The sequence below is a fragment of the Pholis gunnellus genome (genome assembly GCF_910591455.1).
Source record: "Pholis gunnellus genome assembly, chromosome: 12".
NCBI classification, from domain to species: domain Eukaryota; kingdom Metazoa; phylum Chordata; class Actinopteri; order Perciformes; family Pholidae; genus Pholis; species Pholis gunnellus.
This window is the reverse complement of record NC_136539.1, coordinates 24,003,846-24,022,678: the sequence shown is the minus strand read 5'-3', so window position 1 is coordinate 24,022,678 and position 18,833 is coordinate 24,003,846. Positions and strand designations below refer to the sequence as shown.

The 18,833-nt window shown below is 41.7% G+C and overlaps 1 protein-coding gene across 1 annotated transcript; it reads left to right on the top strand.

Annotated features, from left to right (window-relative positions):
* Positions 1 to 927: 927 nt before the first annotated feature.
* slc15a2 (solute carrier family 15 member 2) lies at positions 928 to 18,481 on the top strand. The gene is made up of 22 exons (XM_079170859.1): positions 928 to 1,016; positions 2,020 to 2,107; positions 3,957 to 4,098; positions 5,532 to 5,624; positions 6,184 to 6,283; positions 7,394 to 7,484; positions 7,561 to 7,638; positions 8,630 to 8,712; positions 8,834 to 8,917; positions 9,736 to 9,825; positions 10,462 to 10,506; positions 11,593 to 11,628; positions 11,888 to 11,976; positions 12,111 to 12,192; positions 13,355 to 13,480; positions 14,608 to 14,766; positions 15,395 to 15,441; positions 15,541 to 15,648; positions 16,382 to 16,481; positions 16,714 to 16,857; positions 17,275 to 17,379; positions 17,912 to 18,481. Exons 1-22 carry the CDS (start codon positions 1,011 to 1,013, stop codon positions 18,122 to 18,124), a joined length of 2,109 nt encoding a protein of 702 aa, XP_079026985.1. The 5' UTR covers positions 928 to 1,010; the 3' UTR covers positions 18,125 to 18,481.
* Positions 18,482 to 18,833: the final 352 nt, after the last annotated feature.

Here is an 18,833-nt window from a genome sequence, read left to right as displayed (position 1 = left end):
TCATGGTGTCATGATGTCATGTCATGGTGTCATGGTGTCAGACTCACACCAGCAGAATAACGAGCAGCTGTTCTCCTCGAGGCCATCGGACCAAATAAAGAACACACACAATGTACAACATGCATCTTTAATGTTTGCTGCTTTTGTATTTTCTTAGATGCATATTTGTTTTGCTTCTTGTTGTATGTATTTGATTATATTCTATATTTACTGTGTATTTTCTCACAGAGCGACAACAAAACATAGAAACATTTTTCATTTCATCTTGACTTTAAGCAAACGTACAAAAGTATCATTAAAATATATAAAGTAAAGTACATGTGAAGCAGAACATTATGTTATTGTAATATTATAAATGCATTAATGTGTTTATCACTTAATGTTGCAGCTAAAGATGGAGCTCATTATTAAGCTGCTGAGTCAATCAAATCTTTCATCTTATTTATTTATGTGTTATCATATTATTTTTAAATCACCAAAGTTGAACAACATCAGACTACCTCAATATAAATGTACTTATCTTCATTACTCACAAGTTAGACTAAATGTGGAGATGACTGAAGAAAAGGAACTGTTGTCAGAGGGTGACACACACACACACACACACACACACACACACACACACACACACACACACACACACACACGCGCGCGCTCATGATGATCAACACTTCCAGTTCATGTGGCCCCTCCATCATTCACTGAGAGCCTCACAACGGCTCTATTGTCCCGCCAGAGAGGCTGCGGATCCCGGCTTCCCCTCCACCGCCTCTACCGGACCTCCTGCGGCAGTGCACCCCGAATACAGAGCTTCTCCTCCGGCTGAAGTTTCAGTGAAGCTCCTGAAGCAGCAGGATCAGTTGTTTTTGTTGGCGGTGGAACATTAACTCGTTCGTGAGCTTTAAGAGGAAACCTTCAGTCAGCGGAGCGGGGCGGAGCGGGACGGACCTGGATTTGGATCAGAAGCTCCAGCAGAGACCTCCTCGAGATCTACGCAGATCAAGACAGACATGAAGGTAAAGAGCGTGCACGTGCAGCAGGAACCGAGTCGCTCTGTTTGGTGGCGGAACAAGTTTGACTTTTTTAAAATTTACACGTAAAAATAAGAAAAGTTGTTGCATCGAGTTGAAGACGTGGACGCATGGCAGCTGCACACAGCCGGACACAAAGAGGACGTGTCTGGTGCTTGCAGGCAAACTGAACTCGTGTGTGTTTAGAATGTTGTTCTCTGGGTTCAGGTCTCTCTGATCCGGTTCTTTAAGTCATCACAGACATGATGCAACAGGCTGTTTGGAGAAAACGGGTGGAGGCGACTTCTGAGTCATTTAAAGGCTCATTTCATCCAAACTGGTCTTCTGTGCACAGTTTAAATGTTTGTATTCTCACTGCGGAGCCAGTTTTCACTAAAACTCTCCTCTGAGTAAATAGTTCTGCTGACAAACAACATCCAGGTCTCTGTCCCAGGTCACATGAGCCTCCTCAGTTACAGCTCTTTACAGCTGCGAGGAAGTCGTAAACGTGAGGCTTTATCATCACATTCTGAGAAGACTGCAATCAAAATCACATTCATCTCTATTGTAGAGTTTGATGTCTGAAAACAGGACAAACAACCCGAAATATGGATTCACATCAAAAGACCAGCAGACAAACCTCCGGTTCCTTAAAGTGAAGCCAAAGCTTCATGTGTCAAAGCTGCATTCTCTCTAGTGTCCACCAGGGGGCGACTCCTCTGGTTGTATAGAAGTCTATGAGAAAATGACTCTACTTCTCTCTTGATTTATTACCTCAGTAAACATTGTAAACATGAGTTTATGGTCTCAATCTCTAGTTTCAAGTCTTCTTCAATACAGCATGATGTTCATTTAGTAAATGATGGTCCATTTAGAGTCAAACAGACCATAAAGCAGGGGATGCTTTAGGGGCGGGGCTACACAGTGATTGACAGGTCCCAATTGGTAGTCGTAGCGTTGATGTTGTTACTTTGTATTCATTGTCTCATCCTGTATGTTGCTCTGTCAGAAACTATGTGGGACCAACTACCCGGTCAGCATCTGCTTCATCGTGGTGAACGAGTTCTGCGAACGCTTCTCCTACTATGGAATGAAAGGTGAGTCCAGATCCTCCGGAGGAACCAGATCCAGGTCTCTCAGAGGACCTCCAGGGTCTTTGACTCTTAATGGAGCTCAGCTGGTTAAACTGGGTGAGCTCACTTATAGTCACACGTCTGTCAGTCACATGACTTCATGACTTCAGTCAAGCTGCGTTTCCTCTTCAAGCTGTTTACCAGAAGTTTCATTGAGCGGATTAGTCATCGATAATTATCTTTAAATCAGTCGTTTCCTGCATGAATAACAACAATATTAAAGAATCCGTTCAGTTTATCACAAGTTTCTCTCGAGTCCAGTGAAGTTTTTACAGTGTTAACAATATGTTGACAATGATTGAATTCTCTGATAATCGATTCAAATGTGCCTTTGTGATCATTAATAACGTCGATAATTTGAGCTGAGTGTGAAAGTTTGTTCATCATTTACATAAAAAATAAATCAAATCTGAGCTCAAGGTCCTCTTACTAGCTTTCTATCAGAGCTTTCAGCCGTTTGAAGTTACTTTGTCTTTTATTTAGTAAAACTTTACATCCTGCAATCCCAAAATGTTTTATTGCAGGTAAATACGATTTGTGATCAAAGATGTATAAATGTGAAAAAACAAACTTTAAAGTTTTCCTTTCTGTCGACATGAACGTAGACGATGAGCTTCTTTATGTTCTGAAACAAACTAAACTAACACGTAGTTCTTGTCAACATCAGACTTCCATTTCTCCAAATACAAAAACACGTCTGATGAAACACGAATTCACAAACACTGAAGAGTTACGTTTTCCTCCTGAAGTCCAGCAGCACGGGTCAGATTACGGCTCCTTACGTGAATACTTTTCAGAATAAACTTCGGTCTTGAAAGGAAAATACTTAGTTATGTTTAAAAAAAGGTGTTCGTCAGACTCTGTGACTTAATGACTGAATTAGCGCCTCGTGAAGTAACATCTGTGTGTCATGAAACACCTCCCTGCTCCAGATGTCATCTCTTCAGTCTCTGTCAGCAGCGTGACGAACGCGTTTCATCTTCAGTCAGAACTCTTCACAGAGTCAGAGGAGCTAAAGGCTCCGTGGACCAAACAGAGATGCGTTCAACGAACACATTTCACAAACAACCGTGAACTCGTTTCCTCGTTTAAACTCCACCGACCTGCAAACAACGCTTCAGATCTGCAGCACATCATACAAAATACTGCAAAACACGACTTCAGAATGATTTAGTTTAGATGGTGAGCAGAGAGAAGCTGTGGAGGGTAAAGAGAGGAGCACCGAGCGCTCCCATGAGATAAGAACCACAATCATTGACCACAACGTCAACCAGATCTCTGACAGACGATGGAATCTAAGGAATTTGTTGTGTTATGTAAGAACATATAACAAATAAAGGAAATAGAAGCACATTGCTGCATTTCTGGTTCCTTCTTGTTGTAAATACTTAGCAGGTAAAACTGTGTTTTTCTGTAATGAAAGAGTGATGTCTGTGAAACCATGAACCCTTCTGTGTCCTCTGTTCTCTGTTCTGTAAGTCTGTGTGTTGTGAATCCTTCTGGATCAGAAGTGCTGTGTGTGTTTGTGTGTGAAGTGTTCTGGTGGTTTGAATAAGTCAGAAGCACGTCGGTAGAGTAACAGCAAAGCTGACGACATCTGACTAAACTATCAGAGCACGTTTCATAACCCTGGAATGTCCGTGACGACTAGAACTCAACACTGTGTTTTATTAGGTTTTATGGCTGAACCACTTTTTATCAATCAGAAATATTTTAATGTCTTGTTCATCATTTTATACGCATTCCTCCAGAATACACAGTGTGTGTGTGTGTGTGTGTGTGTGTGTGTGTGTGTGTGTGTGTGTGCTCACAGCGGTGCTCACGCTCTACTTCCTCACCTACCTGCACTGGGACAAGGACCAGTCCACCGCCGTCTACCACGCCTTCACCAGCCTCTGCTACTTCACTCCCATCCTGGGAGCTCTCATCGCTGACTCCTGGCTGGGGAAGTTCAAGTGAGTCACAGTTCTTCAGAAGAAGAAAATCATCAAGGAGTCAGATCACCAAGTAGCTCACAGTGACTCACATTAACACACAGTAACACATTAACACACAGTAACTCAGTAACACACAGTAGCTCACAGTAACACAGTAACACAGATGACCCACAGATGTGTTCCTTTAAACAGATACTGACCTCTACGTGGTCACAAGGGCTGATCGATGCTGAATTATGAGACAATAAGCTCCTACAGACATGATCTGACTTCATAAACCACCTCCAGCATATCGGAGCAAGACTCACTTTGTTATTGTTTTGTTTCTCTTTGAAGTTACTTTGAGTCTCTTTGTAGCTGTTTTGTGTCTCTTTGTAGCTGTTTTGTGTTTCTTTGTAGCCGTTTTGTGTCTCTTTGAAGTGATTTTGTGTCTCTTTGTAGCTGTTTTGTGTCTCTTTGAAGTGATTTTGTGTCTCTTTGTAGCTGTTTTGTGTTTCTTTGTAGCCGTCTTGTTTCTCTTTGAAGTGATTTTGTTTGTCTTTGTAGCTGTTTTGTGTTTCTTTGTAGCTGTTTTGTTTCTCTCTGAAGTTGTTTTGTTTCTCTTTGAAGTGATTTTGTGTCTCTTTGAAGTGATTTTGGTCTCTTTGAAGTGATTTTGTGTCTCTTTGAGGCCGTTGTGACTCTCTTGTAGTCATTTTACTTGTTTTGTGTCTTTGTGGTAATATTGAGTCTCTTTGTGGATGTTTTGCCCCCTTCTGTAGTTTTATATCTCCTTATAGTTTTTCTTGTCTCTTTGTTGACATAATGTGTCTCTCTGCAGCTGTTTAGACTCTCTTGTAGTCATTTTGCATTCCCTTGTAGTTTTGTTAGTCTGTCTCTGTGTGGTCATTGTGTATCTCACTGTCGTTGTTTTAAATCTAAAATCGACATGAATCTAAAATGTCGTTATATTCGTTTTGTGTCCCCTTGTAGTTTTCCTTGTCTCTTGGTGGATGTTTTGTCCACATTTTGTATTCTCCTTATAGTTGTTTTTGGCTGTTTGTTGTCATTTTGTGTCACTTTGAAGTCATTTTGAGTCTCTTGTTGTGATTGTGAGTCTCGTTGTGGTCCTCTTGTGCCTCTTTTTGGCTGGTACGTGTCTCTTACAGTGACATTTTGTAGATGAAGGCTAAAGGGGCCCCTGGGTCTGTGCCTGGCGGTTTGGAAATCCAAAATTCAAACAGGAAGTCATTCCTGTTTGAATTGAACGATGCTGATTTCTTCTCTTCTTGTTCAGCTGTTCAGAGGATCTTTGTCTCTCTCAGATGAACCACTGATCAACGTTTTGTTCTGCATCTACTAAACTGAATAAAATGTCTTTCAGTGTTTCAGCCCTTTAACCCGAGAGCTTTGTCTGAACTGTGTGACCCAGCTGTTAGTGGAGGTGACTCACTCTGATAATACGTCTACAGGACCATCATCTATCTGTCCGTCGTCTACGTGATCGGCCATGTGGTGAAGTCGGTCGGAGCCATTCCCACTGTGGGAAACACCAACGTGCACATGTGAGTTATCTGCATGATTCAGCCGCTTTAAACGGGCTCAGATCAGGTTTACAGATGTCTGAGGTCCTTCTACTCCACAACATATCACAGAGAAGTATTGCTGTTACTGTACTACATTCATCTGACAGCTGCAGGTACTTTATAGATTCCTGAACACAAAACATATGAAAATACAGCTGAAATAAGCAGTCGATTCATGACATTTATTGGCAATAATTTAGTGATTTTTCATGTAAAACCGTTTGTTGGTTCCAGCTGTAACAATGTTCTAAATGTTCATCTGGTTTGGACTAAACAAACATTGTTAAAGTGCCATTTCTCACTATTATTTGACTATTTTTGGAAATAATAAAAATACCTCACAATATGTTTTACTTTGAAGAAACTTTGCTTTATAAATGACTTCATTTATGAACGGATGAATCAGATGAATCACTAGTTCTTCAGATGATCCAGTGTGTTGGTGTCGTTGGACGGATCAGTTCATAGATTCATACGTTCACGTCCTGCATACGTTCATGAGTCCAGCAGCATCACCAGCAGCGTCTTGTTCCTGCAGCTCTCTGTCCATGTTGGGTCTGATTCTCATCGCGTTCGGCACCGGAGGAATCAAACCCTGCGTGGCGGCTTTTGGCGGAGACCAGTTTGACGAGGAGCACGTGAGTAACTTCCTGTTTAGTTTGAAGACACGGAAACTCAACACGGTCAGAAGAATGAAGTCCTTCAGAGGACCGTCTATTATACGCTGTTGATCGGGTCATTAAGTACACTCACGTCATTAATATCTATTAATGTCTTTATTATGTGAAGAAACAAGAGATTTGACAGCAAAACTTTCCACATTAATTCATTAAAAAACTAAGTTTATTCCGTTGAACATAAATGTGAGATTCAGAAATGTATTAATAAAAATCAAAAGCTCCAAAAGTTGATCTTGATTTGTATTAATACATTATAAATCACTAATGTGCAATATTAATACCTGTTTATGTCATGACGAGATCTCCAGTCACAAGCTCAGTAATAGTGTTGATTTCTATTCTAACCACATTCATTCTCCAGTTTAGAGGTTATGATTTCATTATTGTTTGATATTTATTGTCGTGACCTTCTTTAACCAAAGATCTTCCTCACTGACAGCGTTTCTGGTAAATCTGGTTCAGTTTAATGAATCTTGAGTAAAGAGGTGAAAGTCAGACACCAGAGTACGTTTTCTTGCCATTTGTAAGTGCGTTCAACCTTTCAAGTGTTAAATGTAAATTAAATAACTGAGCTGTTTAGTTTGGTCACATAGTAGAAACACAACGTAACTCCAGACACTCGTTCATGTGATGATGTTGAAATAACCTGTTTAACTGGTGGTTTGATGTTTCAGTGACACTAAAGAGACTAAAGAGACTAAATCAGAGTAAATATCAAACGAACATCAGGTCGAGTAAAACAGAACAAATGCAGCTTTCCTTTAGGACGGTTAAAGAGACGGTTAAACAGCATCCTACTGTTCCCGGGTTTATAAAGTAAAAATAAACAAACAGAGATAAATAACAGGAAGAGGCAGAAAGCCAACTGGGCTGATTTGAAGCCTCCACCTTTATAATATAATAATATAATAATATAATAATATAATAATATAATAATATAATAATATAATAATATTACAGAGAACATAACATGAATATGCAGAAGATATGACGACGTACATTATTATTGACAAGATGTTTTTACATATGATAACAATATCAGTACGTTACCTCAATGATCACCTGCAGGGCAGCGAGAGGCAGAAGTTCTTCTCCATCTTCTACATGTCGATCAACGCCGGCAGCCTCCTGTCCACCGTCATCACGCCGATACTGAGAGGTGAGCGTCTCCCTTCTTTAACGCTGTCGGAGCGCCGAGGAGTTCAAAGACGTTAACGCTGCTCCTTCTCCTGCAGGAGACGTTCAGTGTTTCGGAGGCGACTGCTACGCTCTGGCCTTCGGGGTTCCTGCTGCTCTGATGATCGTAGCTTTAGGTGAGTCAGGCACGATGGAAGCTGCATTCTCTCTAGTGTCCACCAGGGGGCGACTCCTCTGGTTGTATAGAAGTCTATGAGAAAATGACTCTACTTCTCTCTTGATTTATTACCTCAGTAAATATTGTAAACATGAGTTTATGGTCTCAATCTCTAGTTTCAAGTCTTCTTCAACACAGCATGATGTTCATTTAGTAAATGATGGTCCATTTAGAGTCACACAGACCATAAAGCAGGGGATGCTTTAGGGGCGGGACTACCTAAAATACACTGCCTGTAAAACATGTTTGTACTTAATTTATCACATCTGGCAATTTAATCTGAATTGATAAAAATAAGACCATCGATGCTGCTGCTTCTGTCCCATCATTGTTTAAACTGAAGGTCATTAAAGCTGCTGGAGCGGCTCAATGCTCAGGAAGCGTGAACGCAAACACAAATCAAATAAATCAAAGCACCTCCAGCAAATATAATAAAAAGACTGCAACGTGATGTTGACTAGTGTCCGGATGAGCTGTGACATTTCAGAAGGAGAGACGGCGGTCTGCGTGTTTGTCTAACCCCCCCCGACCGTCCCGACCGTCCCGACCGTCCGTTGTCTCTGCAGTCGGATCCCCTCTGATCCTCTGATCCTCACCAGATTCCCGCTCGGCTCACTGCTCGCTGGGAAAACAAGCGCTGACTTTATTACCGCGGACAGATCTCAGTGAGGAGGTTCAGACAGAGAGCAGCACGACAGGGTTTGACAGAAAACCTTTAATAGGAAACATAATGGTCTTCATGTGAGTCATAAACTGGAGTTTCTGTCAGTTGTACGTTCATGAGGTCACAGGTCTGACTTATCGCCACAGTGTAACTCCTGTCTGAAGCAGAATGGACCAATAGGATGAGAGGACTGTGTGCAGGTGCTCATGGGAGTTGTTGAGAAGTCAGTAATACTTTATATTTATATATAAATGCTTCTTCCTCACTCTTCATCCTTCTCTTGCAGTGGTCTTCGTTGGTGGCAGCGGTCTGTACAAGAGGAACCCTCCACAGGGAAACATCCTGCTGGAAGTCTGCAACTGCATCGGGGTGAGTCACCTCCCTGTAGTCCTGTAGGAGCCGACGGATGTAATCAGTTCTATCGACTGTCTGCTAATGTAATATGTTGCTTCTGCTTCTTTTTATTCCTGTTCTATTTTGGTTTTTACAGTTTGCCATCAAAAACCGCTGGAAGAGATCGAAGTATGACTCTAAGAGGAAGCACTGGTTGGACTGGGCCGAGGAGAAGTACTCGGTAACAGAACGCCGACTATACCGAGTTCTGCAGGAATGAGTCTTAAAATCAGGAATGAGTCTTAAAACCAGGAATGAGACTTAAAACCAGGAATGAGTCTTAAAACCAGGAATGAGTCTTAAAACCAGGAATGAGTCTTAAAACCAGGAATGAGTCTTAAAATCAGGAATGAGTCTTAAAACCAGGAATGAGACTTAAAACCATGAATGAGACTTAAAACCAGGAATGAGACTTAAAACCAGGAATGAGTCTTAAAACCAGGAATGAGTCTTAAAACCAGGAATGAGTCTTAAAACCAGGAATGAGTCTTAAAACCAGGAATGAGTCTTAAAACCAGGAATGAGTCTTAAAACCAGGAATGAGTCTTAAAATCAGGAATGAGTCTTAAAACCAGGAATGAGTCTTAAAACCAGGAATGAGTCTTAAAACCAGGAATGAGACTTAAAACCAGGAATGAGACTTAAAACCAGGAATGAGTCTTAAAACCAGGATTGAGTCTTAAAACCAGGATTGGTTAGATGCCTGAAATAAGCACACGACTAAAGTTACTACAGCTTTCATGTGGTGTTGATTCTGGCGCCCCCTGTGGACTACAGTGGTAGTGTCTCTGAGCACCAGAGTCCCTTTAGAAAACCTCTCATGTTACTGCAGCAGGTCTGACAGTCTATAATAATCCAAAATCCTTTTTGTGGAGGAAACAGTTGGACTACAGAAATACTTCATCCCTGCAGAACTCTAACAGCTCTTGAATGCATCTCTGTGTGTTTGTGAGAGAACCTTCATCTCGTCGATAACGCTTCATGTCTGTGTGTTAACAGAAGCGTCTGATCCAGGAGATCAAGATGGTGCTGAAGGTTCTGGTGCTGTACATCCCGCTGCCGATGTTCTGGGCTCTGTTTGATCAGCAGGTAAGATTGAAGACTTCTGTTTAACGTGTTAATGTCCCGACTGATCTGAAATATCTCAGACGGTTTGATGGATCCACATGAAAACACGACATTTAAGTTCTGTTTTATCTGAAGGCCTTTTCACACCAGGGGAGGGTTTTTCCTGATTCATGTACGTTTTTTATTTCATTCTCTCTGTAAAGTTCCCCTTTGACTCTAATATGTCAACAAAATGAAACAAGAATGTTGAACCTTCTTTTATCCAATGTTCACATTCATGTTCTGGATAGTGCATAGTTTGCATATTTTACCAGGTGCAGAAAACGTCTAATGCGAAACATAATTGTCTTAATGTGAATAATAAAGTGGGTCAGTTTCATGTTGATAGTTTATATAGTTTGTGTTGGTTCATGAGGTGAAGGTCTTCTAACATCACAGATCTGTTTTCTCCTCTGATGGGAGAAAAACCTCAAAGCCACGTTCAACATTCAACATTCCTCATTTAGAAACACGAGTCGTGCCAAATGTCGACCTGCTCTTTGTCTCCAGCAGAACCCGCAGTCTGCTGTGGTTAGCGGTGCATTATGCTAAGCTAACAGTGAAGCTGAAGCCTTACATTTGGTTCCCAGTAACAGTCGGTGTTTGTGTTTGCTGCAGGGTTCCCGCTGGACGCTGCAGGCCACCAGGATGAACATGGCTTTTGTAAGACATTTAAGAATAACCTGATAACATCTTTTATTGCACTTTGATATCCGTGGGTGGGTTTTTATACTCATGTTAATGCACAAACAGTCTTGTAAAATGTCCCTTTTATTCCGGTAAGATGCATCGTTTATGGTCTTAATAAACATGCACTCGTCTATTATTGTGCAAACCCTGCACATCCTGTCACAGTCAAGTTCTTTTATTGGGCAATTCCTTTTGAGGCCTTACTTTTAGGCCTCTGCTCCAAAATGTCATTCCCATACTAAAAAGAGTGTATCTCTGCAACCACAAGGTCTGTTTGACTCATTCTGATGTTGTAATAAAGGGAACACTTGTGAGATTTGTCCAGATGTGAACAGTCTCTCTGCAGAGTTTGACTTTGATAAAGTGAAGCAGAACAAAACGAGAGATTTTATTACAGAGAGGTCAGACGAGGTCACCAAAATGGTCATCTTGGAACCAGCTGTTCCATTGTAATTTCCTACACGAGAAAAGAAAAGATTGACAGCACTCTTAGCCAGTCAGAATGAAGAACGCGGCGTCTCTCGCGAAGCGTAAAATCTGATAAGCCGAAAGTGAAACTCCTCCCCCGGCTCAAACTCCTCCCCTTTCTTCACGCAAACAGATTTATGACAAACAGGACATCCGTAGAACAGATATTTGCGTTTCTGATAATTATCGATAAAGCGGTTTGTGGTTCTGGTGCTCGTTGGCTCATATCTCTGTCATGGTGCTTTCTGGTATCTCGGTTTTCCGTGTTAGCTTGTAGCTTTGTTTTGGTAGCTTTGTCCGGACTGCGGGGTCGGATCCCTCATGGCGAAATATGAGCGATATTATGGTAATTCCTTTAGTTGTGTAGAACTGTGTTTGGAGTGTGTAAACATAGCTTACATGATGTTGTAGCCCAGACTTTTTTCTTTAACTGGGTATATAACATGTGTTAACATCATTATATTCGTTCCTGAACAGTGCTTTGTACGACACGCTGTACGCTAAACTTTCCGATGGAACCCAAATGGTCCGCGGTCGGTGTAACCGGTAGTTTAAATGGTGTTAAGATGAATTCTTCTTCTTGTCTTTCAGGGAGATTATTTCATTATTAAGCCTGACCAGATGCAGGTAGGTCATATGTGCAAATGTCATATAATTTACATTAAATATGTGCAAATATCACATTACATTCTTTAACTTTCATCATTTCCATTCAAAGAGCTGCAGCACAGATTCAAACAGCGTCGTGAAGTCTAAACCTCCAGTAAAGACTCGTTTACAGCCCTCCGTCTCTTTGCTGATGACGCTCTGTTGTTCACGTCGAACTCTTTAATCTTTATGACTTTATGACTCGTTTAGCGCTGAGTGTTTCTCTCCCGGCCTTCAGATGCTGAACGCTCTGCTGATTCTCCTCTTCGTTCCCATCTTTGACCTCATCATCTATCCGCTCGTTGGCTTCTGCAGAATCAACATCACGTGAGTAGAAGCCTGTTGTTCTGGAAAACACCGTCTTTTATTGGAGACATGAAGCCTCTTAAACTGGAAGAGGAGCCTCGTGACGCCGCTCTGAATTCAAGGTCAACTAAAGAGTTGAACGTTTGTTCCTGCAGGCCTCTGAGGAAAATGGCCACGGGGATGATTTTTGCCTCGCTGGCCTTCGTAGCGGCCACGCTGGTGGAGGTGAACGTCGTGGTGCGTATGAGAGCAGCCGCCATGAATCCTTCCTGTTGTTACACTAACACAGACACACACAGGACAGAACACAGGAAACACACCTGCACAAAGAAAAGCTGGAAGAGATTCAGAACAATACGTCCTGGAACACACTGAGCTGTTCTAACAGAGTTAAACCATCTGCAGAAAAGGAATCTAACGTATGTTTTATTCTGTGTTAAACAACTAAAACTATAACTTTATATGTTCGTCAACGACCTTTTATTTCATGACGAGACGACACCAACGAACAGTCACGATATCAAACATGCGACATCATCGATTAAAAAAGACTAAAAACTCTTTATATTCGTCATCTTCCTCCTCTTCCTCTCTCTCCGTCTCAAACACACAATAATCATTTAATAATGAAGTCCCATCACGACTAGACATGAAAAGTTCATATCACGATTATTCTGGCAAATAAATAAATGCAATTTACCAAATGATGCCAATAATGATCAGAATATGCTTAAAAGTCATAATACTGGAATCCAATCACACGTTAGCATTCTGTCCCAGAGGACAACCAATCAGACGATCCCAAAGAAGCTGATCATCAGTAACAAATACAGGATAAATAGCGTGAGTCTTCATGATAGAGAGCTATAATATTTACTATTAGCACCACCATCACTTTATTGAGTGTTTTCTATCCATAAAAAGCTTCGTTCTTAATCATTCAACCTGTTTTTTATAAGATAATTATAAAATAACATGACAAAAGGATTGTTTTGGTTAAACTAGATTAATTTAAAATATTCAATATAATCTCATGAAAGGTTTGACTACATTAAGAGAGAAAATATTTTGACTAAATTAAATTGTTTAGATTAAAACTATGAACGGTAGAAACGACAAAAATGTGACTAAAAACTAATTTTCATCAAAAGACTAATTGTTAAACTGCGAAGTTTCAGTTGGCTGCAGTCTGTAACTTCACCACTAGATGTCTCCATATTCAACACTATTTTAATATCTATTGACATCAAATTCTTCTGAGCAAACAACACGTGGAGCTTGTGTGTTTTCCATTTCCTGTCACGATGAATATGCATCCCAGAATAACGGTAACAAGCAGCACATACTGTACGTCTTTGTGATGTAATATATTCATCACTGATTTCCTTCCGTCTGGTAGAAATCGGTGGTGGCCCCGGTGCCGGAGGGGAAGTGTCTGCTGCAGGTCTTTAATGTGGCTGAAGGCGACGTGATGCTGAAGATCCCCGGCAGCGACGCGTTCCCACATCCGATCCGCTACCTTCAGGTAACCACAACTAAAAACCACGTTCCCCAACTGTTTATATGCAGATGCATTTTTGCAGTTTGCGAGCCAGCGTGCGTCTTACCCACAATCCTTTGCACCGCTTGTATATATGAGCAAGAAGGTCAAAGTTCAAGAAGTGACGAAGTCTGTATTAAATGAGACTTTGTGAGAGCAGCTGTGATATAACAGAAACCTCATCTAAACGCTCTCAGGAGCTACAGAACATACACAGCAGATGTATTATGGGATAGATCAAATCAAATATGTAAACAATAAACAGGATCATGTTTAAAAAAGGTACAGAACAGCCTGAATGTTTGTGTCTCAATGAACCCACGAAGATCAACTTTAAGCTCCAGAACTAGTTTAATTCTGACTCGTGTGATATGAGGCGTCAGGATTCAGCTTTGTAAACAATTCTAATCGATCTCTTTAATAAACTGTTAATAATAACAATAGTTCAGCAGAGTTCATCGGATCACAGCCGGCGTTTAGTCGTGTTATTATAATAAATATTCACTGATGACAACAATATTTACATGTTTAGGATTATACAAATACGACCAGTTCAGCAAGTCTTAAACATCTAATGAGAGTAAATCTGTGTCAAACCAAAGAGTTTACAGGAAGGTCAACCTTTGCTCCTTTATAACACATTTAATACATGTCATGTAATGTCATGTAATGTAATGTAATGTGATGTAATGTAATACTTCTGTCTTCACAGGGTTTGTATGAAGGTGATGAAGTAGTTTATGAAGATGAGATAACTCCTCCTCTCTGTAGTGGAGGTTAGTTTATGGGGTTTAGCTGGTTCCACTCGTCGTCTTCTTGGTTCTTCTCAGTTGGTTTAGTCTGTTCGTCGTCTGGTGTTCCAGAGAATAAAGCCACAAACAGCAGAGCTCCGTCTGTGGAGCATCACTACGATGACGAGTTCAAACGATAGCAGCAGCACAGAGCTCTGATGAAGGCAGACAGAACCTCAGAGTGAGGCTCAAAGGGAACCGATCTACTGATGACGGCATTACATTGTGCCATCAGTGTTTCCTTCACAAGTTAAAGGTGTACTGCCACTTTAAGAGTCTCAGAACCACTGGAACCTGAACCCTCTGGTCTCTGTGTGTCAGGACAATCTCACGTACGAGACGCTTCCAGCATCCGGCGAGCAGCTGAAGCTTGAAGTCGGCTTCAACGGGAAACAGTCGGAATGTAACTTCACGTGTGACCAGCAGGAGGCGTACAGCCTCATCCTGTTCTCTGACTCTACGGGAGTCCACTGCAAACGTGTGAGTACGCTGCAAACACCCGATGACACAACATGAAACATCAACACAAGCTTTCCACAGTTCATGTACATCTCAACAGACCTGAAGCCAGAGCTGCACGAAGCCAGAGCTGCATTAAGAGCTGCATGAAGAGCTGCGTGTGTTCCGATCAGCACACGTAGAGACTTCCATCCTTCTTTTAGGAAACTATTTTTTGGGGTGAAATATCCCACAGATCTGGAGTCTCACTCTTTTGAAGCCACCTGTTTTTTCTTTATTCGATTAATTTAATAATTTTATACGCCAAATTTCTCTCTTCTCAACTGCTGACTAACACACATATACATATCTTCCTTTTTTTGTAACGTAATTGTCCTTTAATCCTTTGATCTTATTGTGTGTGCGTGTGATTCGACCTCCGTATGTTCTGTATGTGCTGCTAATGTTTAATTCTTTATTATCAGTAAATAGCTTATAATAAATAACGTGCGTTCTTATGTTTACGGAACTTTGTATGAGAATGTAACGTCAACATATTTGCATTTTTCCCTATTTGACATTGTAAGAACAGCAGTAAGCTCATCAGCATGAGGAGATCTGTGGAGATCTGTGTGACTGACTGAAGCTCTCTGACCGTCTGTGCTTTCAGGTCAACGACCACATAACGAAGAATGAAGACGGGAATCCTCTCCTGAGGTCAAATCACTGTAACCTTTCTACTCTCACTGTGAAACATGTTGAACTCAAATGTAGGTCGACTGAACAAACTTCAATACGTTTCCTGTAACCCAACAGGTTCCTCAACACGCGTTCAGAGGCCATGAACCTGACCGTTGGAGACGTGACCTTCCAGGTGTCTTCTGGTTTCAGCATGTCTCCGAACCAGACGGTGGACCGGGGCCAGTGAGTGGGACCGCAGGTCCAGACTGCTTTAAACAGCCACTTCCTGTCTCTGTTACCAGGAAGTAGAAACCTTTGTGCTCTGAACACGTTATTAACGGTTGTAATGGAGACGATCTGGTGGACGTGGTGGAGCTTTTAGCAGCTAGAGAGACAGAATCCTGGACAGACATCCGTCACAATCTGGTCTCATGGAAACTCTTTACCCTCAACTTCAAATGAATTCATCACTTTTACACCTTCAGGATATTTTAGAAATGTCACCTGATCACGTTTTAATGATGAAGCATCTGCTCTAGTTGAAGGGTTTTATTCTCCTGTCTGTTTATCTGCTCGTAGTTTGTCTTTATTCGCGGATGTCTTTAATGATTTGAATCATAAAGGGATGAGACGAGTTATTTACACGTTTTAACAGCGATTGAGCAGCATGACATCGTGGTGCAGAGGATTATTCTGAAGCACAGCATTTAATCATCTGCATCATTAGTTCTCGGTGTGCTTGTGACAGAACGTGGACCTTCTGGCTTCACTTCGGCTTGCTGGAAAAATAGTTTTTATGTTCAACAAGAAGATCAGATCTTCATCTAACGCTGCAGAAAAAGAGCAAAACCTGAACTTCAACCTCCAAAATCAACTCCTCCTCCTCTTCAGAACTGCTCTGAGTGACCTCGTTGTTTCTTGTTTGTGCATCTTCTTCAGGTTCCTTCATGTGTTTTGTTGCTTGCTGTCTCCGTAGATATCCAGATGTGAGAGGCTGCTCGGCGTCAGACCGCTGCTCCAGTCTGGACCTCGGCCTTCTGGACTTTGGAGCTTCGTACACCGTCGTGCTCACAGAGGTCAGTCATCAGATACAAATGCTAAAAGATCCAAAAGGGATAAAAGGGATAAATCTATCAGGGCGTCACAGCTTGAGTTGATGGTAAACTCTTCAAACAAACCGTTTGATGAATGTACGTCCAGCATTCCTCCTCCTGAGATGAATGTCTGTAGCTGCTAGAAGCTCCACTCCGTCCACCAGCTGGTCTCTGGTGTGGCTGATCTCAGATCGTGTCTTGTGTCTTCCGTCAGGAATCAGGGGTTACTGTGGCTCACAAGATGGAGGACGTGAAGGCCAACGACGTTCACATCGCCTGGCAGATCCCCCAGTACGTCCTCATCACCATCGGAGAGGTCATGTTCTCCATCACGGGCCTGGAGTTCTCCTACTCACAGGTCTGAGGCTCCACAGGGTCACAGGGTCTACTGTAGTCCTGATCCAGCACACACACAGTCACCAGAGGGAAGAGGATTCATGCTCTGCTTTACTACAATCATTCATATTATTATTGATTATAATTATTTATTTCTCAGTAATTTCCTTCTTTTTATTCTTATTTGTATTTCCTCATATTTTATTATTAATATTATCATTTATTTTTCTCAGTAAATTGTCATTAACTCCTGAACTCCTCCTACAATATAACATATATATATATAAATATAAGGAAACAATATATTTACCATATATTATTTACTTTAAAACAATAAAACAGAAACAGACGGTGGTCTTCTTAGTAAAAGGAGAATATTGCCTTCCATCAGCTGATTTAGTATTTTTATGAAATACTCTGTAACTCTATCGTCCTCCAGGCTCCAGCCAACATGAAGTCGGTGCTGCAGGCCGGCTGGCTGCTCACGGTCGCGTTCGGAAACGTGATCGTGTTGATCGTGGCTGAGGGGGCGGGGCTTGAACAGGTAGGACGAGTCACATTAAAGTGTCTCACGCTGCACGAGAGAGGAGGAGCTGCTCACCAACGAGATTACATATATCTATATTTATAAGGTCTTATGAGATCCAAACAATTCAACATCAGAGTTTGGAGGGAAGAAGGGTGAGGAATAAAGGGTGAGGGATGAGGGGATGAAGGGTGAGGGATGAGGGGAAGAAGGGATGAGAGGAAGAAGGATTGAAAGGATGAAGGGTGAGGGATGAGGGGAAGAAGGGATGAGAGAATGAAGGGCTGAGGGGAGGAATCAGGCTGGTGGATGGATGGAGGAGAGTGACGATGGTGTCAGCTGAAGGCAGGAAGACGGGGGAGGAGTCATCTCTTCATGTCCTCTGATTGGTCCATGAGTCCCCAACAGTTTCCTGTATTCAAATATGAGAGAGAAGAGGGGGGGGGGGGGGGGGGGTAAAACTACATGAATCATATAAAGCTGTATTTGTATTGATCGATCACCTGATCAGAGACCAGCCCACTCTAACCGGTTCACCTCTTTGTCCCAGTGGAAAGAGTTCCTGCTGTTCGCCGGCCTGCTGCTGGCCGTCTTCATCATCTTCTCCGTCATGGCGTACTCCTACACCTACATCGACCCCGACCAGCTGGACAAGAAGCACCGGGAGGAAGACGACGACGACGATGACGACGAAGATGACGACATGAAGAAGAAAGCGAAAGATCTTCAGCTGAACAAACCGGGGAAGAGCACCAGATTGTAACGGTGTACCACATTGTTCACAACACCGCCGCTCTGTAGCTGATTAGCATGTTTTATTGTTTACGTTACTTTCTGTGTGATGATGAAGTACCAGGATGTGATCATGAAGTACCAGGATGTGATGAAGAAGCATATTTTAACAGTCACTTAAAAAATGTTTAACAGTTTTTTTTTTCTGAATACATGAAAGTGTTTTTATAGTGTAATTTCAACACACCGTGATCAACAGTGTTATTACACATGAATATTAAATATTGTGTGCTTTATATATATATATTTTGTGCATATTACTCCATGTCAAAATGTCTTGTTTTCTATGAAGCTGAATAATAATCATAACCTTATAAAGTAAATGTACTAAAAACAGGACCTGGTGGTTTGTCTGTTTGTTTATCGCACATCTCGAGAACCACGCAATGCGCCTGCTAGCAGTTAATGCTACATGTATGAAGTATGTAGCCTGCTAGCAGTTAATGCTACATGTATGATGGATGTAGCCTGCTAGCTGTTAATGCTACATGTATGATGGATGTAGCCTGCTAGCTGTTAATGCTACATGTATGATGAATGTAGCCTGCTAGCTGCTAACACTACATCAATGCTGGATGTAGCCTGCTACTGTTAATGCTACAGGGATGATGGGTGTAGCGTGCTAGCTGTTAATGCTACATGTATGATGGCTGTAGCGTGCTAGCTGTTAATGCTACATG

Coding starts and splice junctions, on each gene's coding strand:
- slc15a2 (XM_079170859.1), top strand. Junction 7,485..7,560: donor CATCACGCCGATACTGAGAG/GTGAGCGTCTCC, acceptor CTTCTCCTGCAG/GAGACGTTCAGTGTTTCGGA. Junction 15,442..15,540: donor GACGGGAATCCTCTCCTGAG/GTCAAATCACTG, acceptor GTAACCCAACAG/GTTCCTCAACACGCGTTCAG.